This window comes from Lampetra fluviatilis, chromosome 50, assembly GCF_964198595.1.
Source record: "Lampetra fluviatilis chromosome 50, kcLamFluv1.1, whole genome shotgun sequence".
Lineage (NCBI taxonomy): Eukaryota > Metazoa > Chordata > Hyperoartia > Petromyzontiformes > Petromyzontidae > Lampetra > Lampetra fluviatilis.
The window spans coordinates 5,661,380-5,674,396 of record NC_136324.1 but is presented as its reverse complement, the minus strand read 5'-3'; the positions used below and the strand labels follow the sequence as shown (position 1 = coordinate 5,674,396).

At 50.1% G+C, this 13,017-nt stretch overlaps 1 protein-coding gene across 4 annotated transcripts in view; it reads right to left on the bottom strand.

Moving 5' to 3' along the window:
- Positions 1-415: 415 nt before the first annotated feature.
- FIG4 (FIG4 phosphoinositide 5-phosphatase) overlaps positions 416-13,017 on the bottom strand; it is a 32,434-nt gene continuing 19,832 nt past the window's right edge. For 2 of the 4 annotated variants that reach the window (XM_078878306.1, XM_078878307.1), the window contains exons 18-24: positions 10,691-10,749; positions 7,759-7,921; positions 7,201-7,290; positions 4,903-5,104; positions 2,632-2,717; positions 2,008-2,088; positions 416-1,839 (exon numbers count right to left, since the gene is read on the bottom strand). In XM_078878306.1, coding sequence (XP_078734432.1) covers positions 1,662-1,839; positions 2,008-2,088; positions 2,632-2,717; positions 4,903-5,104; positions 7,201-7,290; positions 7,759-7,921; positions 10,691-10,749 — 859 coding nt within the window. In that variant the 3' untranslated portion in view covers positions 416-1,661. The remainder of the gene's footprint in view (positions 1,840-2,007; positions 2,089-2,631; positions 2,718-4,902; positions 5,105-7,200; positions 7,291-7,758; positions 7,922-10,690; positions 10,750-13,017) is intronic. The other 2 variants (XM_078878308.1, XM_078878310.1) reach the window with 2 other exon arrangements.

Here is a 13,017-nt window from a genome sequence, read left to right as displayed (position 1 = left end):
GCAAAGTTGGGGTGCAATGGAATCTCCGACGTTCCCCCCACGCTCGCAGACACATCTTGTACAAGACATTCACAACTCGACCCAAAAGCATAATTCTCCAAAACTACTGACCAGGGAAAAAAACACAAAGCTTCATAAAAACTGGGCGGCAGAGCCATAGAAGCAACAACTCCCTTCCAGCACCGCCACATCAAACCTGCTGTAACCAATCACGACAATGGGGGCGGGTGGGTTCGCACTGGACCTCCGTCGTGCGTTCAGCGCAATGTCGTGTGCCTTGCGTGACAAGAAACGTGTTCGCGTCACTCGTGAAACACGATGTTATCCTCATGTGGCGTGTCATACGACGGCAGAGGTCCCAAACGGGTTTTGATTCCTTACCCGTACCCGTATCCGGCCGCACCAGGGTCGCAAACGGCTACCCGTACCCGGCCAGGTACGGGTAGCCGGGTATCGGGTAGGGTACGAGTATCGGGTACCCGGTTGCGACCTCTGTACGGCGGTGAGATGACTGGCCCTGGCTCCACCCTCGCCTCGATTGGCTGTCGGTTCAATTGACATGTTAAAAACATTCAGGACCCATATCCAACAGAGAGGATCACTGCCTAGAAAGATCTGGAATTTTATCAGTATTCGTTTAAGCCTGACTGCTTAAGAAACAAAATGAATGCTGAAACGGGTCCAGAGTTTACTTGGTTCTGTATTGATTCAATGCTGCGGAAATGTGTACACCCTCCAAGGAGACAGTGCGGCCAAAAGGATGTGCAAAAAAACAAAGTCAAGTGTGTCACATGCAGTGGCGACATATACAATGTACACCACATTCAGCGCCTGCATGCAGAGTGCGTGTCATGTGCGTGTCACGTGTAGTGGCTGCATGTAGAGTGTGCGTCACATGTAGCAGGTGCGTGAAGGATGCATGTCATGTACGTGTCACATGTAGCAGCTGCATGAAGAATGCATGTCACGTGCGTGTCACATGTAGTAGTTGTGTGTAGAGTGCGTGTCACGTGTAGTAGTTGCATGTATAGTGCACTTCACATGAAGCGGCTGCATGTAGCGTGCGCGTCACACGCACAAGATGCATGCAAAGAGCACGTGACGTGTGCGTCACATGTAGCAGCTGCATGTAGAGTATGCGTCACATGTAGCGGCTGCATGTAGCGTGCATGCCACGTGCGTGTCACATGAAGCGGCTGCATGTAGCATGCGCGTCACACGCACCAGATGCATGCCGAGAGCACGTGACGTGTGCATCACATGTAGCAGATGCATGTAGAGTGCATGCCACGTGCGTGTCACATGAAGCGGCTGCATGTAGCGTGCGCGTCACACGCACCGGATGCACGCAGAGAGCACGTGACGTGTGCGTCACATGTAGCAGCTGCATGTAGAGTGCATGCCACGTGCGTGTCACATGAAGCGGCTGCATGTAGCGTGCGCGTCACACGCACCAGATGCATGCAAAGAGCACGTGACGTGTGCGTCACATGTAGCAGATGCATGTAGAGTGCATGCCACGTGCGTGTCACATGAAGCGGCTGCATGTAGCCTGCGCGTCACACGCACCAGATGCATGCCGAGAGCACGTGACGTGTGCGTCACACGTAGCAGCCGCATGCAGTGCGTGTCACGTGTAGCGGCAGCACGTAGAGCGCGCGTCACATGTAGCGGTTCCGCACGTGCTGTCGGTACAGCACCAGGTCGTGCCTGCGGGGCTCCAGCGTGTGGCCTCGCGCGGCGCGGACGTGCGCCTCGTACACGTCCAGCGCAGGCGAGGAGACGCGGGGAGGAGACACGCGGCGCACGCTCGCGGGAGGGAAGACCGATAGCGGAGTCCTGCGTGCAAAACACGCGCATAACGTACCGTCACCGACGCTCCGAATGTTTTATTGTAACCCAAAGTGGTAATTACGTCAGCGTTAACTTATACGATACAAAGAATTAAGTGCGAGCGCAGAGGGTGACGCGGGCCTGGTGCAAACGAGTGCCGAGTGGGTGACTCACAGCAGCTTAGAGACATCCAGGATGGAGGCGACACGCACGCTCGGCTCCGTCGACTTGTGGTCAACGCCCAGCTTCACAAACCTTGCAACGAAACATACAGCGGGGGTGATAACGTGCAAAGCAAGCAAACTCTGCGCTAACAATTTGCGTACCGTGTCCTTGCGCGTTTTATACATTTACGTCAGAGGTCGCAATCGGGTACCCGATACCCGTACCCTACCCGATACCCGGCTACCCGTACCCGGCCGGGTATCGGGTACCCGATTGTGACCCTGGTGCGGCCGGGTACGGGTACGGCTAGACCGTGAGTCACTGGTGAGTAACTGTTTGTCACTCATTTCCCAACGTCTTGTCTCTTCTCACAATTCAAGTTCCTAGAATCAACCCACCCGCGCCTGCAACATGGCTTCATCCCAGAGGTCGCAATTGGGTCCCCGATACCCGTACCCTACCCGATACCCGGCTACCCGTACCCGGCCGGGTATCGGGTACGGGTACCCGTTTGCGACCCTGGTGCGGCCGGGTACGGGTAAGGAATCAAAACCCGTTTGCGACCTCTGATTTACGTCAATTCCGTATGAAGTCGCGAAACTTGGTTGTCATTCAATAAGGTGGTGAACTCACTTGGCATACAGCTCTTGGTCCTGCAGACTGAGCTGCTTCGTGATGTCGACTCCGTAGACACTCTGCGCCGAAGGGTATACCACCTGCTTAGAAAAGTCACAGACAATCGCCGCACTTCGCATTCGCCAATGGCTTTTTCAATTGAGTACCCAGGTCAACGAACCTCTCTGCTGCAAACACAGGATTTGTACGCGAATCTGAAAACTACAGCTCCAAGCTATTGCAGATGCTTAAATGATTGATTTGCGGCGGACGCCAGATCTCGTCCTCAAGCCCTGCTACCCTTTGATCTCTCCCCAATGTTTCTGTAATAAAAATGTAGAATTTGTAACCACTCTCAGAATTAGTAATAATTCAAGAGGCGCAGGAAGCCAAAGACGAGCAGGAGGGCTGCTAGAACGGGCCCCAACAGTTTCCCAAGGTCCTGTGGGCTTCGATTGCAATGTGCGGTCACAACTACAATTATGGATATTTATTCAATCCCGGTACAAATAGAAATAAATCCCTAATAGAGGTTTTTTTGGGTTAGATCGCGTAAATATCAAAATGTGTCGTTAAAACCCGCCACCACCCGACACAGCCAACTAGTAAGGGTTGTCACGTAAACAGAACGTGGCCAATTCGTCACTAGTACAGCATTTCCAAACTAAATACGACGTTTCGCCAGTAATTACAACTAGCTTCATCAGGCGACAGCCAGATCTGGTTGTCGCCTGATCGAGTCGGGCGAACACAAAAGCATGAACCATTCCTCCCGAGTCACTAGGGGACAGGAATCGATCCATTACGCAGGCCACGCACGCCACAATTCACCGACATGCGAGTGCCTCAATCTTCTTCTTGGTTCTTTCGGTAAAGTCACGTAGAAGGGAAGTAATAAAATAATAAAAATAAAACATAATCAAATAATTCTCACGACGTTTCGGCCACAACGCAAGCAGCCGTCCTCAGGTGGCAGAGTCATTCAGACGCTGTCTTTCCGACAGACCTGTTCTTCACCTGAGGACGGCTGCTTGCGTTGTGGCCGAAACGTCGTGAGAATTATTTTATTACGTTTAATTTTTATTATTTTATTATTTCCATTCTACGTGACTTTACCGAAAGAACCAAGAAGATAAATCCCTGCGGTCACGAAAGCTTTAAATCGAAATGCCTCAATCTTCCTCGTCCGTCGCACCCTCCCCGCCGACACCCTCCACACGATCCACACAGGAGGCCACGCGGACGGCGACTCTGACCTGCCGTGGATCCACACAGGAGGCCACACGGACGGCGACTCTGACCTGCCGTGGATCCACACAGGAGGCCACACGGACGGCGACTCTGACCTGCCGTGGATCCACACAGGAGGCCACACGGACGGCGACTCTGACCTGCCGTGGATCCACACAGGAAGCCACGCAAACGGCGACTCTGACCTGCCGTGGATCCACACAGGAGGCCACGCGGACGGCGACTCTGACCTGCCGTGGATCCACACAGGAAGCCACGCAAACGGCGACTCTGACCTGCCGTGGATCCACACAGGAGGCCACGCGGACGGCGACTCTGACCTGCCGTGGATCCACACAGGAGGCCACACGGACGGCGACTCTGACCTGCCGTGGATCCACACAGGAGGCCACGCGGACGGCGACTCTGACCTGCCGTGGATCCACACAGGAAGCCACGCAAACGGCGACTCTGACCTGCCGTGGATCCACACAGGAGGCCACGCGGACGGCGACTCTGACCTGCCGTGGATCCACACAGGAGGCCACACGGACGGCGACTCTGACCTGCCGTGGATCCACATAGGAGGCCACACGGACGGCGACTCTGACCTGCCGTGGATCCACACAGGAGGCCACACGGATGGCGACTCTAACCTGCCGTGGATCCACATAGGAGGCCACACGGACGGCGACTCTGACCTGCCGTGGATCCACACAGGAGGCCACACGGACGGCGACTCTGACCTGCCGTGGATCCACACAGGAGGCCACACGGACGGCGACTCTGACCTGCCGTGGATCCACACAGGAGGCCACGCGGACGGCGACTCTGACCTGCCGTGGATCCACACAGGAAGCCACGCAAACGGCGACTCTGACCTGCCGTGGATCCACACAGGAGGCCACGTGGACGGCGACTCTGACCTGCCGTGGATCCACACAGGAGGCCACACGGACGGCGACTCTGACCTGCCGTGGATCCACACAGGAGGCCACGCGGACGGCGACTCTGACCTGCCGTGGATCCACACAGGAGGCCACGCGGATGGCGACTGACCTGCCGTGGATCCACACATTCTCCGGGATGCCGGTTGGGACGGGCCGGGGAGCCGCGCACGGACGCCGAGTTTTCATCATCGGCGTCCGATGCCGAGTCGTCCCCCGAGCTGCTGGACGGAGTGTCCTCCAGGGGGGCCGGGGGTGGCGCGCTCGCCACCGTCTTGCGCTGCACCGCCCCCAGCCCTTCCTCACGTGTTTTACTGCAGACACAGACCAACAGAGGACCCCCCCCCTCTTTTAGCCTGAGTGGTTTGTCAAAGCACATCGCCAGGTGCTCGCAATGCTACGTAGCACATGGGCAGGGGGGGGGGCGGCGGGCAGTCAGCACCCCCCAGCAGGGATCAAGTTAGAAGGGTGTCGGTGAATTGGCAACACATCACTAAAGTAAGCCATTGCATATTTTTGTTACAATACGCTTTGTACTAAAAAGACGAGCATAACATCTACGCACAATTCTTATCCATAACCACAGTGGTGGTGGTGGTGGTGGGGGACTTTGTATACTGAGGCAGCAATGTTCATTATGCTAGAGGTTGTGAGGAAGAGGTCAAAGAGAGGCACGTCGCTTTAGCGGTGGAGGTTTTTGATGGGCTAAGCAAACCATTTTGGAAGAGAGCAGAGAAACACGGTTAACGAGTGTAAGGAAAATGGGTCCGTATTACTCTATGGATCACAGAGCTGAGGGGCCTGAGCACAGAAAATCTGCACAAGATCAACCGGGCAGCGATTGTGTGTCGGCTGCGAAATTGCGTCGCCCGAAACGTTGAGCGTCTGTGTGCGCGTCAGCGGTCAGTTGCGAAGATGGACGCACGCCAGCGGTCGCCGGGGGGGTTGCCATCACTCCCGCTACGCCACCCAATCAGCTGCAAGGAAAAGCGACCCTGATGTAAAATGGCCGACATCGGCGCATCAAGTCCCTGTGCAATATGGCCACCGTGGTTTCACCGCTTCAGTCTGTTACCGAGGTAAGTTGTACATTGTACAAATGTAAATTTTTTTTTATTCTGTGATTTTGCATGCGCTTATATGTGCGAGTGTATGAGCATGTGTGTGTGCACTTAAGTGCGTAGGAATGTGTTCATGTGCTTGTGTGGCAGAGAAGTGTTGTTGTGGGGTTTTTATGCATCTATTGTGTGCAATGCCCAACCTGAATAGGTGTTCGTGAACAGCCTGTTAAACGGCGATATGGGGATCTTTTCCTTTGTCGATTTGTGACAGTGCGTGTCTGTGCGGGGAGAGTATTTGTATGTGATTGTGCACCTGTGTGTGTTGTACGTTGAGTGTGTAAGAGTGTGGATGTGTGCATGTGTCTGGGTGTGTATTTGTGATTGTGTTTGTGTATTTAGGAGAGTGGTCGTGTAGGAGGCTATATTAGCGAAGAACTTGGCGACCCGAGTTCGACTCCCACTCCCGGCCAAACATCGGTGACGGAATATCTGAACCAGTGCTGGGTCTCCCCTCGGTCCACTCAGCCTCAAATAACTATCCGATGTGATATGTAAAACATCGGAACTAGGCAGACAAAGGCAGCCGGGCGTTGTGCTGACCACCCACTGCCTCGTGCGCCATGCCAGCCTTCACAGGTGCTCGCGAACAGCACTCACCTCAACAGTCTGTAGAGGCTATACGGGGGATCTTTGTCTTTGTGAGCACGCACGCAATAGTGTGTGTGGACGCAATAGTGTGTGTGGACGCAAATAACCGCCCCTATGTTTTCACGGAAATGTAAGCAATCCCCACGTGTAAATCCCGTAGGGAATCGGAATTGGGACAAATTCTCGCGACGCAATTTATAGAACTGCGTAGAATTGCGTAAGCTGTTCCGTGCAAGTTGCCCCCTGGGACCCAAAGGAGCTAAAAAAAAAGTCTTTGGCATTTGAGCACAGGTGTCTGGGATGGATGCAAGGGACTGCATATCGTGGCAAAGATAGGATATGCAACACAGTAGTCTGGATGAGCGCATGGCAGACCAAGAATTGTAGATGTCATGAGGAACAAGGGCTGCATTGTGTGGTACGTGCGGGATGGGGAGGGCCGATTTCAAAGACCAAAGAGTAAGGCCTAAGCACAGATGGTGGGATAATGTTTAGGGCACATCTTGAGGGTCGATTGTCTACTGTGCAAGCAGCTGCTGGATCTGGCGAAGGGTTGACAGCATTGCCAAGGTGTGTTGGCAATCGATGGCTTGGCCACGATAACATTTTGATCGAGATTGATTTGATAACCGCGCAACACACATGAAAGTCACCGTGTGTACACAGTGAACGCATCCTTTAAGCGTAAAAAACCAGGACACCTCAGCGAAGGAGAGCTCTTGCTGGTCTCTTCAGGCTTTCGCACAATGAATGGGCTTGGATTTATGGATGCCCCCTTGGGCATGAAGTCTCTGAAACAACACAGCGACATCCATTCAGACCGACACCGCAACCTCAACTCACACAGCAACAGCTTTAATTCGGATCAACAGCATTGGCCAAGATAACCTGCTTACCTTATGCAGTGACGTGGACTAGTGGCAACACGTTAGCTACTTGTTGCAGATGTTCACAGTTCGAATCCAGCGGCTGCCCTGGCTATTACTGTTGACGTCATTCGCAAGACTAGGCCATTGTATGCTGGCGTCAGGATCCAAATATGGCAAAATCAATGATCACCCACAAATTTGCTCAACTGGAATTATACATAGCAGCGAACATCACCCCCCCCCCCCCACCCTGCTGGCAGACTACTTCCCCAGGTAACGCTCGAAAATTAGATTCATCCCGGGTCTCTTGACTTCTCACCTGGTGAAACCAAAATCATCTTAGAACTCCAAACATCATTCCGGGCCGAGGTGGCGGTGCAGGCCACTCACCGGGTGGAGCAAGGCATCGTGAAAGCGAAGGTTTCTTCGAGGCTGGTCAGCTGATGAGGCTGGAAGAACTCGGTGTAAACGTCCGTCTCCTCATCCTCGTCCTCGGCGCTTTCGCCCAGGCCATCAGACCCCGCGGGCTGACTACCCGTCTCTTGTCCTGCACCTGCAGGAGACCGGGCTCAACGTCAATTATCTTACGTCAGTTCAACCTCCCCCCCACCCGCCCCCTATTGTCCCCGCAGCTGCTCTTAGTTTTGACAAAATGTACCTCTCCATGGTTCTTTGCACCATTTTACAGCCGTCAATAAATATTTGCAGTCAATGTCCATGTTTCTCATCAACGTCATCGGGAGCAATGTACAGTCTCCAGCCGCAGTGCCTAACACCGCCGGCATTGGATAATTGGGGTGAATCTGTGCAGATCACTTCAGGATTTGCGTAAAGTGCCATTTTAATTCCGTTTTAATAAAAGGCACAGTTACAGGAATCGGTGCGTGTATTAACTGGGTAATGAAAAGCCACGTTAAGCAGTGCCTAAGACGAAATATTTTAGCCATGGGACCTTTTTGCCAGTATCAAAAATTACGAAAAATACGAATAGGCTTTTACGCTTTCTGGCAATAAAACAGGAGATGTTAAGATGTTCAAACACCAAATAGAAACCTTTTGCAAGGCATCACATCTGCATTAACCACACATACTTGTGGCAAAACATGCAAACAAGCACACTGATATAATATTATGCATTGTCTTTGAAACTGATTGGCCTACACCAGAGACAGTCTTCTTCATGGTTCTTTCGGTAAAGTCACGTAGAATGGAAATAATAAAGTAATACAAATAAAACATAATAAAATAATTCTCACGACGTTTCGGCCACAACGCAAGCAGCCGTCCTCAGGTGAAGAACAGGGCTGTCGACAGGGCTGTCGACAGCCCTGTTCTTCATCCTCAGCCCTGTTCTTTCTCAGCCCTGTTCTTCACCTGAGGACGGCTGCTTGCGTTGTGGCCGAAACGTCGTGAGAATTGTATTTTAATAAGTCTATTTTTATTATTTTATTATTTCCCTTCTACGTGACTTTACCGAAAAAACCAAGAAGATGAATCCCTGCAGTCACGAAAGCTTTAAATCGAGAGACAGTCTTGTTCATGGCCTTGTCTCACCAGCGTTAGACCAGAGATCACCAAAAGGCCAACAGTACAAAGACAATGCAGATATTATCAGGACATGTTTGTTTACAAAGTTCACAGTTGCCTTGCAAAAGGTGTCTAGATGGTGTTTGAACATCTTAACATCTCCTGTTTTATTGCCAGAAAGCGTAAAAGGGGCCGTCCATAAATGACGTCACGCGATTTTGGACGATTTTTGACCCCCCCCCCTTCGTCACACGGCATCGTAAAAAGTCAGACCCCCCCCTCAAATATGACATAACAAAGCCCCCCCCCCTAAAAAAAAAACATGCTTCAAATCGCTTTAAACTATTGTCATTGTAGTGCGTATTTAATGTGGCGCTGCACTCTGATGTTGTAGGAGAAAACATTTATTAAAAAGTCTGTTTAACTAAATAGAACGTGTTGTCTATATTTATTTAAAGTTGCGCATTTTGATGTGACGTCACATTTCTCAAACCCCCCCCCCTCGTCATACATCGTCACAAATGTCTGACCCCCCCCCCCCAGGTGCGTGACGTCATTTATGGACGGCCCCAAACCTATTCGTATTTTTCGGAAATTTTTATCCTGGCAAAAAGGTCCCATGGCTAAAATATTTCTTCTTCGGCACTGCTTAATGTGGCTTTTCATTACCCAGTTAATGCACGCACCGATTCCTGTAACTGTGCCTTTTATTAAAACGGAATGAAAATGGCACTTTACGCAAATCCTGAAGTGATCTGCACAGATTCACCCCAATTGTCCAATGCCGGCGGTGTTAGGCACTGCGGCTGGAGACTGGGGTCTCCAAAGACGAAATTGCTACTGGTAGCTAGAAGTGGGCATCCTGCAGAAGAACTGTAAGTCACGGGAGGAGGAGAGATGCGTTAACGCTGGAGGTCAAGAGACACATTGCTTTGTAAGGGCATATTTTTGATGGGCTTTCGAATAAAAAAAGAGAATAACGTGTTTGAGTATAAATACAATAATATTTTAAACATATGAATCAGAGAGCTGGTCTCTTAGGAAGCCTAAAAAAAACGTTTCTGACAATTGACCTCGGGTGGCCGAGATGGATGCTAGCAATGTCGTGGCAAGATATAAATCCAGAAGTGTTGTAAATGTAATTATGCATTATGGTCGCGCTGGGTGGGACGCATGAAAGATCACGGATGGAAAATTGCCAACACAGACATTGGAGGGGTATCCACAGGTGTGACGACAAAGGGAAGACCTAAGGCTATGGAAGGCGGGATTAGTGCGAGGGCAGATCTTTGAGATGGCTGCGTGCCAGCATACTGCGCAGCAGCTGAGGGCTCTGGCAGAGAGGGGAGAGAGCGTTGGCAATTTCGTGTAGTAGTAGGGGTGGCGGACTTTGACGACTTTGGCCACAATAACATGTTGATCTTAATTCTAGATTTGAAGCTTTCGTGACTGCAAGGATTCATATTCTTAGGTTTTTTTCGGTAAAGTCACGTGGGTAAAAATTTTTAAATTAATAAAAGTAAAATAAAAATAAAATAAAAATCACGACGTTTCGGAGGCAACACAAGCTTCCGTCTTCAGGTGGAACCGTCGCAGCACGATTGCTGTATCAAGTGAAGAAGCTTGTGTTGCCTCTGAAACGTCGTGATTTTTATGTTATTTTTATTTTACTTTTATTAATTAAAATTTTTTACCTCCGTGACTTCACCGAAAAAACCTAAGAATATGTTGATCTTACCCCACGAAACCAACTCTCAGCTTCCCGAGATGCCGGTGACGAGCGGGGGAAACTCACGTGGAACGTAGGGCAGTGGAAGACATGAGAGTAGCACCGGAGACCACCAGCGGGTGTAGCTGCCACAGAAACACGCACATTTCGATGAACGCGCCCGTTCCCGCCGGAGCTCAGAAGCCGAGCGGATTTAAAATCCTAGTTTCTGGGAGTACCAGCTGTTGCAGGCTTAAGCTACACACACGGTGGCCAGGAGATGGAATTATCTGTGCTGAGCTTTTGAGTATCCAGGATAACTCTCGATTATCCGTGCTAATGACGGGGAGAACGGCCGCGGATAATTCAAAATCTCCGGATAATCCAAAAATATAAATTTTCCACGGATCTCGATGCCAAAAAACATATTTGCCCACACAGACAACTCGGCTCCACGAAGTGGATAGCAGAGCCATGACAATCAACATCAATCAAACCGCCTCCACTGTTGTAAATATATGGCAACTACTGCACTGTAGAGACGATCACGTGCATTTCGGATTAACCGGAGCCGCATATTTTCTCTCGGTTTAAGCACGTGACTTGTAATACACACATGTCCGAGAATAACGACGAATTAACTGTTTCTAGATGTTTCAATTGAAAGCTTTCGTGACTGCAGGGATTCATATTCGGCAAGAAAATGTTCTTGCAAGCAAATTTTCTTGCTGTGGTTTTCACACCTGACGATGATTGTGCTTGTGTTGCGATCGAAACGTCGTGAGAATGTAATTGTTTAATTTGTATTATTTTATTATTTCCCTTCTACGTGACTTTACCGAAAGAACCAAGAATATGAATCCCTGCAGTCACGAAAGCTTTAGATCAAAATCTTTACACCTGTTTTGTTGCCAGAAAGGGCAAAAATTATTCTTACACGAAAGTCTCCTGTATATGGTTTCCTCCCACAAGGCAAACATTCCTTAGAGGAAGTGGCCAAACAACCAAACACAGAAACCTCCTGAATAATTGTCTTGAGACTCAGTGACATGTTCTGGGAAAATATTATTATTATATAATTACTAATACGTGCAGGGTCTGTGTAATGCACAACAGAAGTGCTGTAAAACCCTGTATTAGGACTATCACACTGCGTTAACATCTTCTACCAGAGGTGTGGACTCGAGTCATGTGACTTGGACTCGAGTCAGACTCGAGTCATGAATTTGATGACTTGCGACTCGACTTGGACTTGCATAACAATGACTTTGTCCCACCTCTGAGATGTGGACTCGAGTCATGTGACTTGGACTCGAGTCAGACTCGAGTCATGAATTTGATGACTTGCGACTCGACTTGGACTTGCATAACAATGACTTTGTCCCACCTATGAGATGTGGACTCGAGTCATGTGACTTGGACTCGAGTCAGACTCGAGTCATGAATTTGATGACTTGCGACTCGACTTGGACTTGCATAACAATGACTTTGTCCCACCTCTGAGGTGTGGACTCGAGTCATGTGACTTGGACTCGAGTCAGACTCGAGTCATGAATTTGATGACTTGCGACTCGACTTGGACTTGCATAACAATGACTTTGTCCCACCTATGAGATGTGGACTCGAGTCATGTGACTTGGACTCGAGTCAGACTCGAGTCATGAATTTGATGACTTGCGACTCGACTTGGACTTGCATAACAATGACTTTGTCCCACCTCTGAGGTGTGGACTCGAGTCATGTGACTTGGACTCGAGTCAGACTCGAGTCATGAATTTGATGACTTGCGACTCGACTTGGACTTGCATAACAATGACTTTGTCCCACCTCTGAGATGTGGACTCGAGTCATGTGACTTGGACTCGAGTCAGACTCGAGTCATGAATTTGATGACTTGCGACTCGACTTGGACTTGCATAACAATGACTTTGTCCCACCTCTGAGATGTGGACTCGAGTCATGTGACTTGGACTCGAGTCAGACTCGAGTCATGAATTTGATGACTTGCGACTCGACTTGGACTTGCATAACAATGACTTTGTCCCACCTATGAGATGTGGACTCGAGTCATGTGACTTGGACTCGAGTCAGACTCGAGTCATGAATTTGATGACTTGCGACTCGACTTGGACTTGCATAACAATGACTTTGTCCCACCTCTGAGATGTGGACTCGAGTCATGTGACTTGGACTCGAGTCAGACTCGAGTCATGAATTTGATGACTTGCGACTCGACTTGGACTTGCATAACAATGACTTTGTCCCACCTCTGTCTTCTACCATTTCGGCTGTGGGATCCAACATAAAATGCACTCTTTTACTAGTGCTAACACACCTTTGCATCTGTCACATACATAATCTAATGATTGTCATGATTAACTTGATGCAGCGTAATTCATACAGATTGGGTCTCA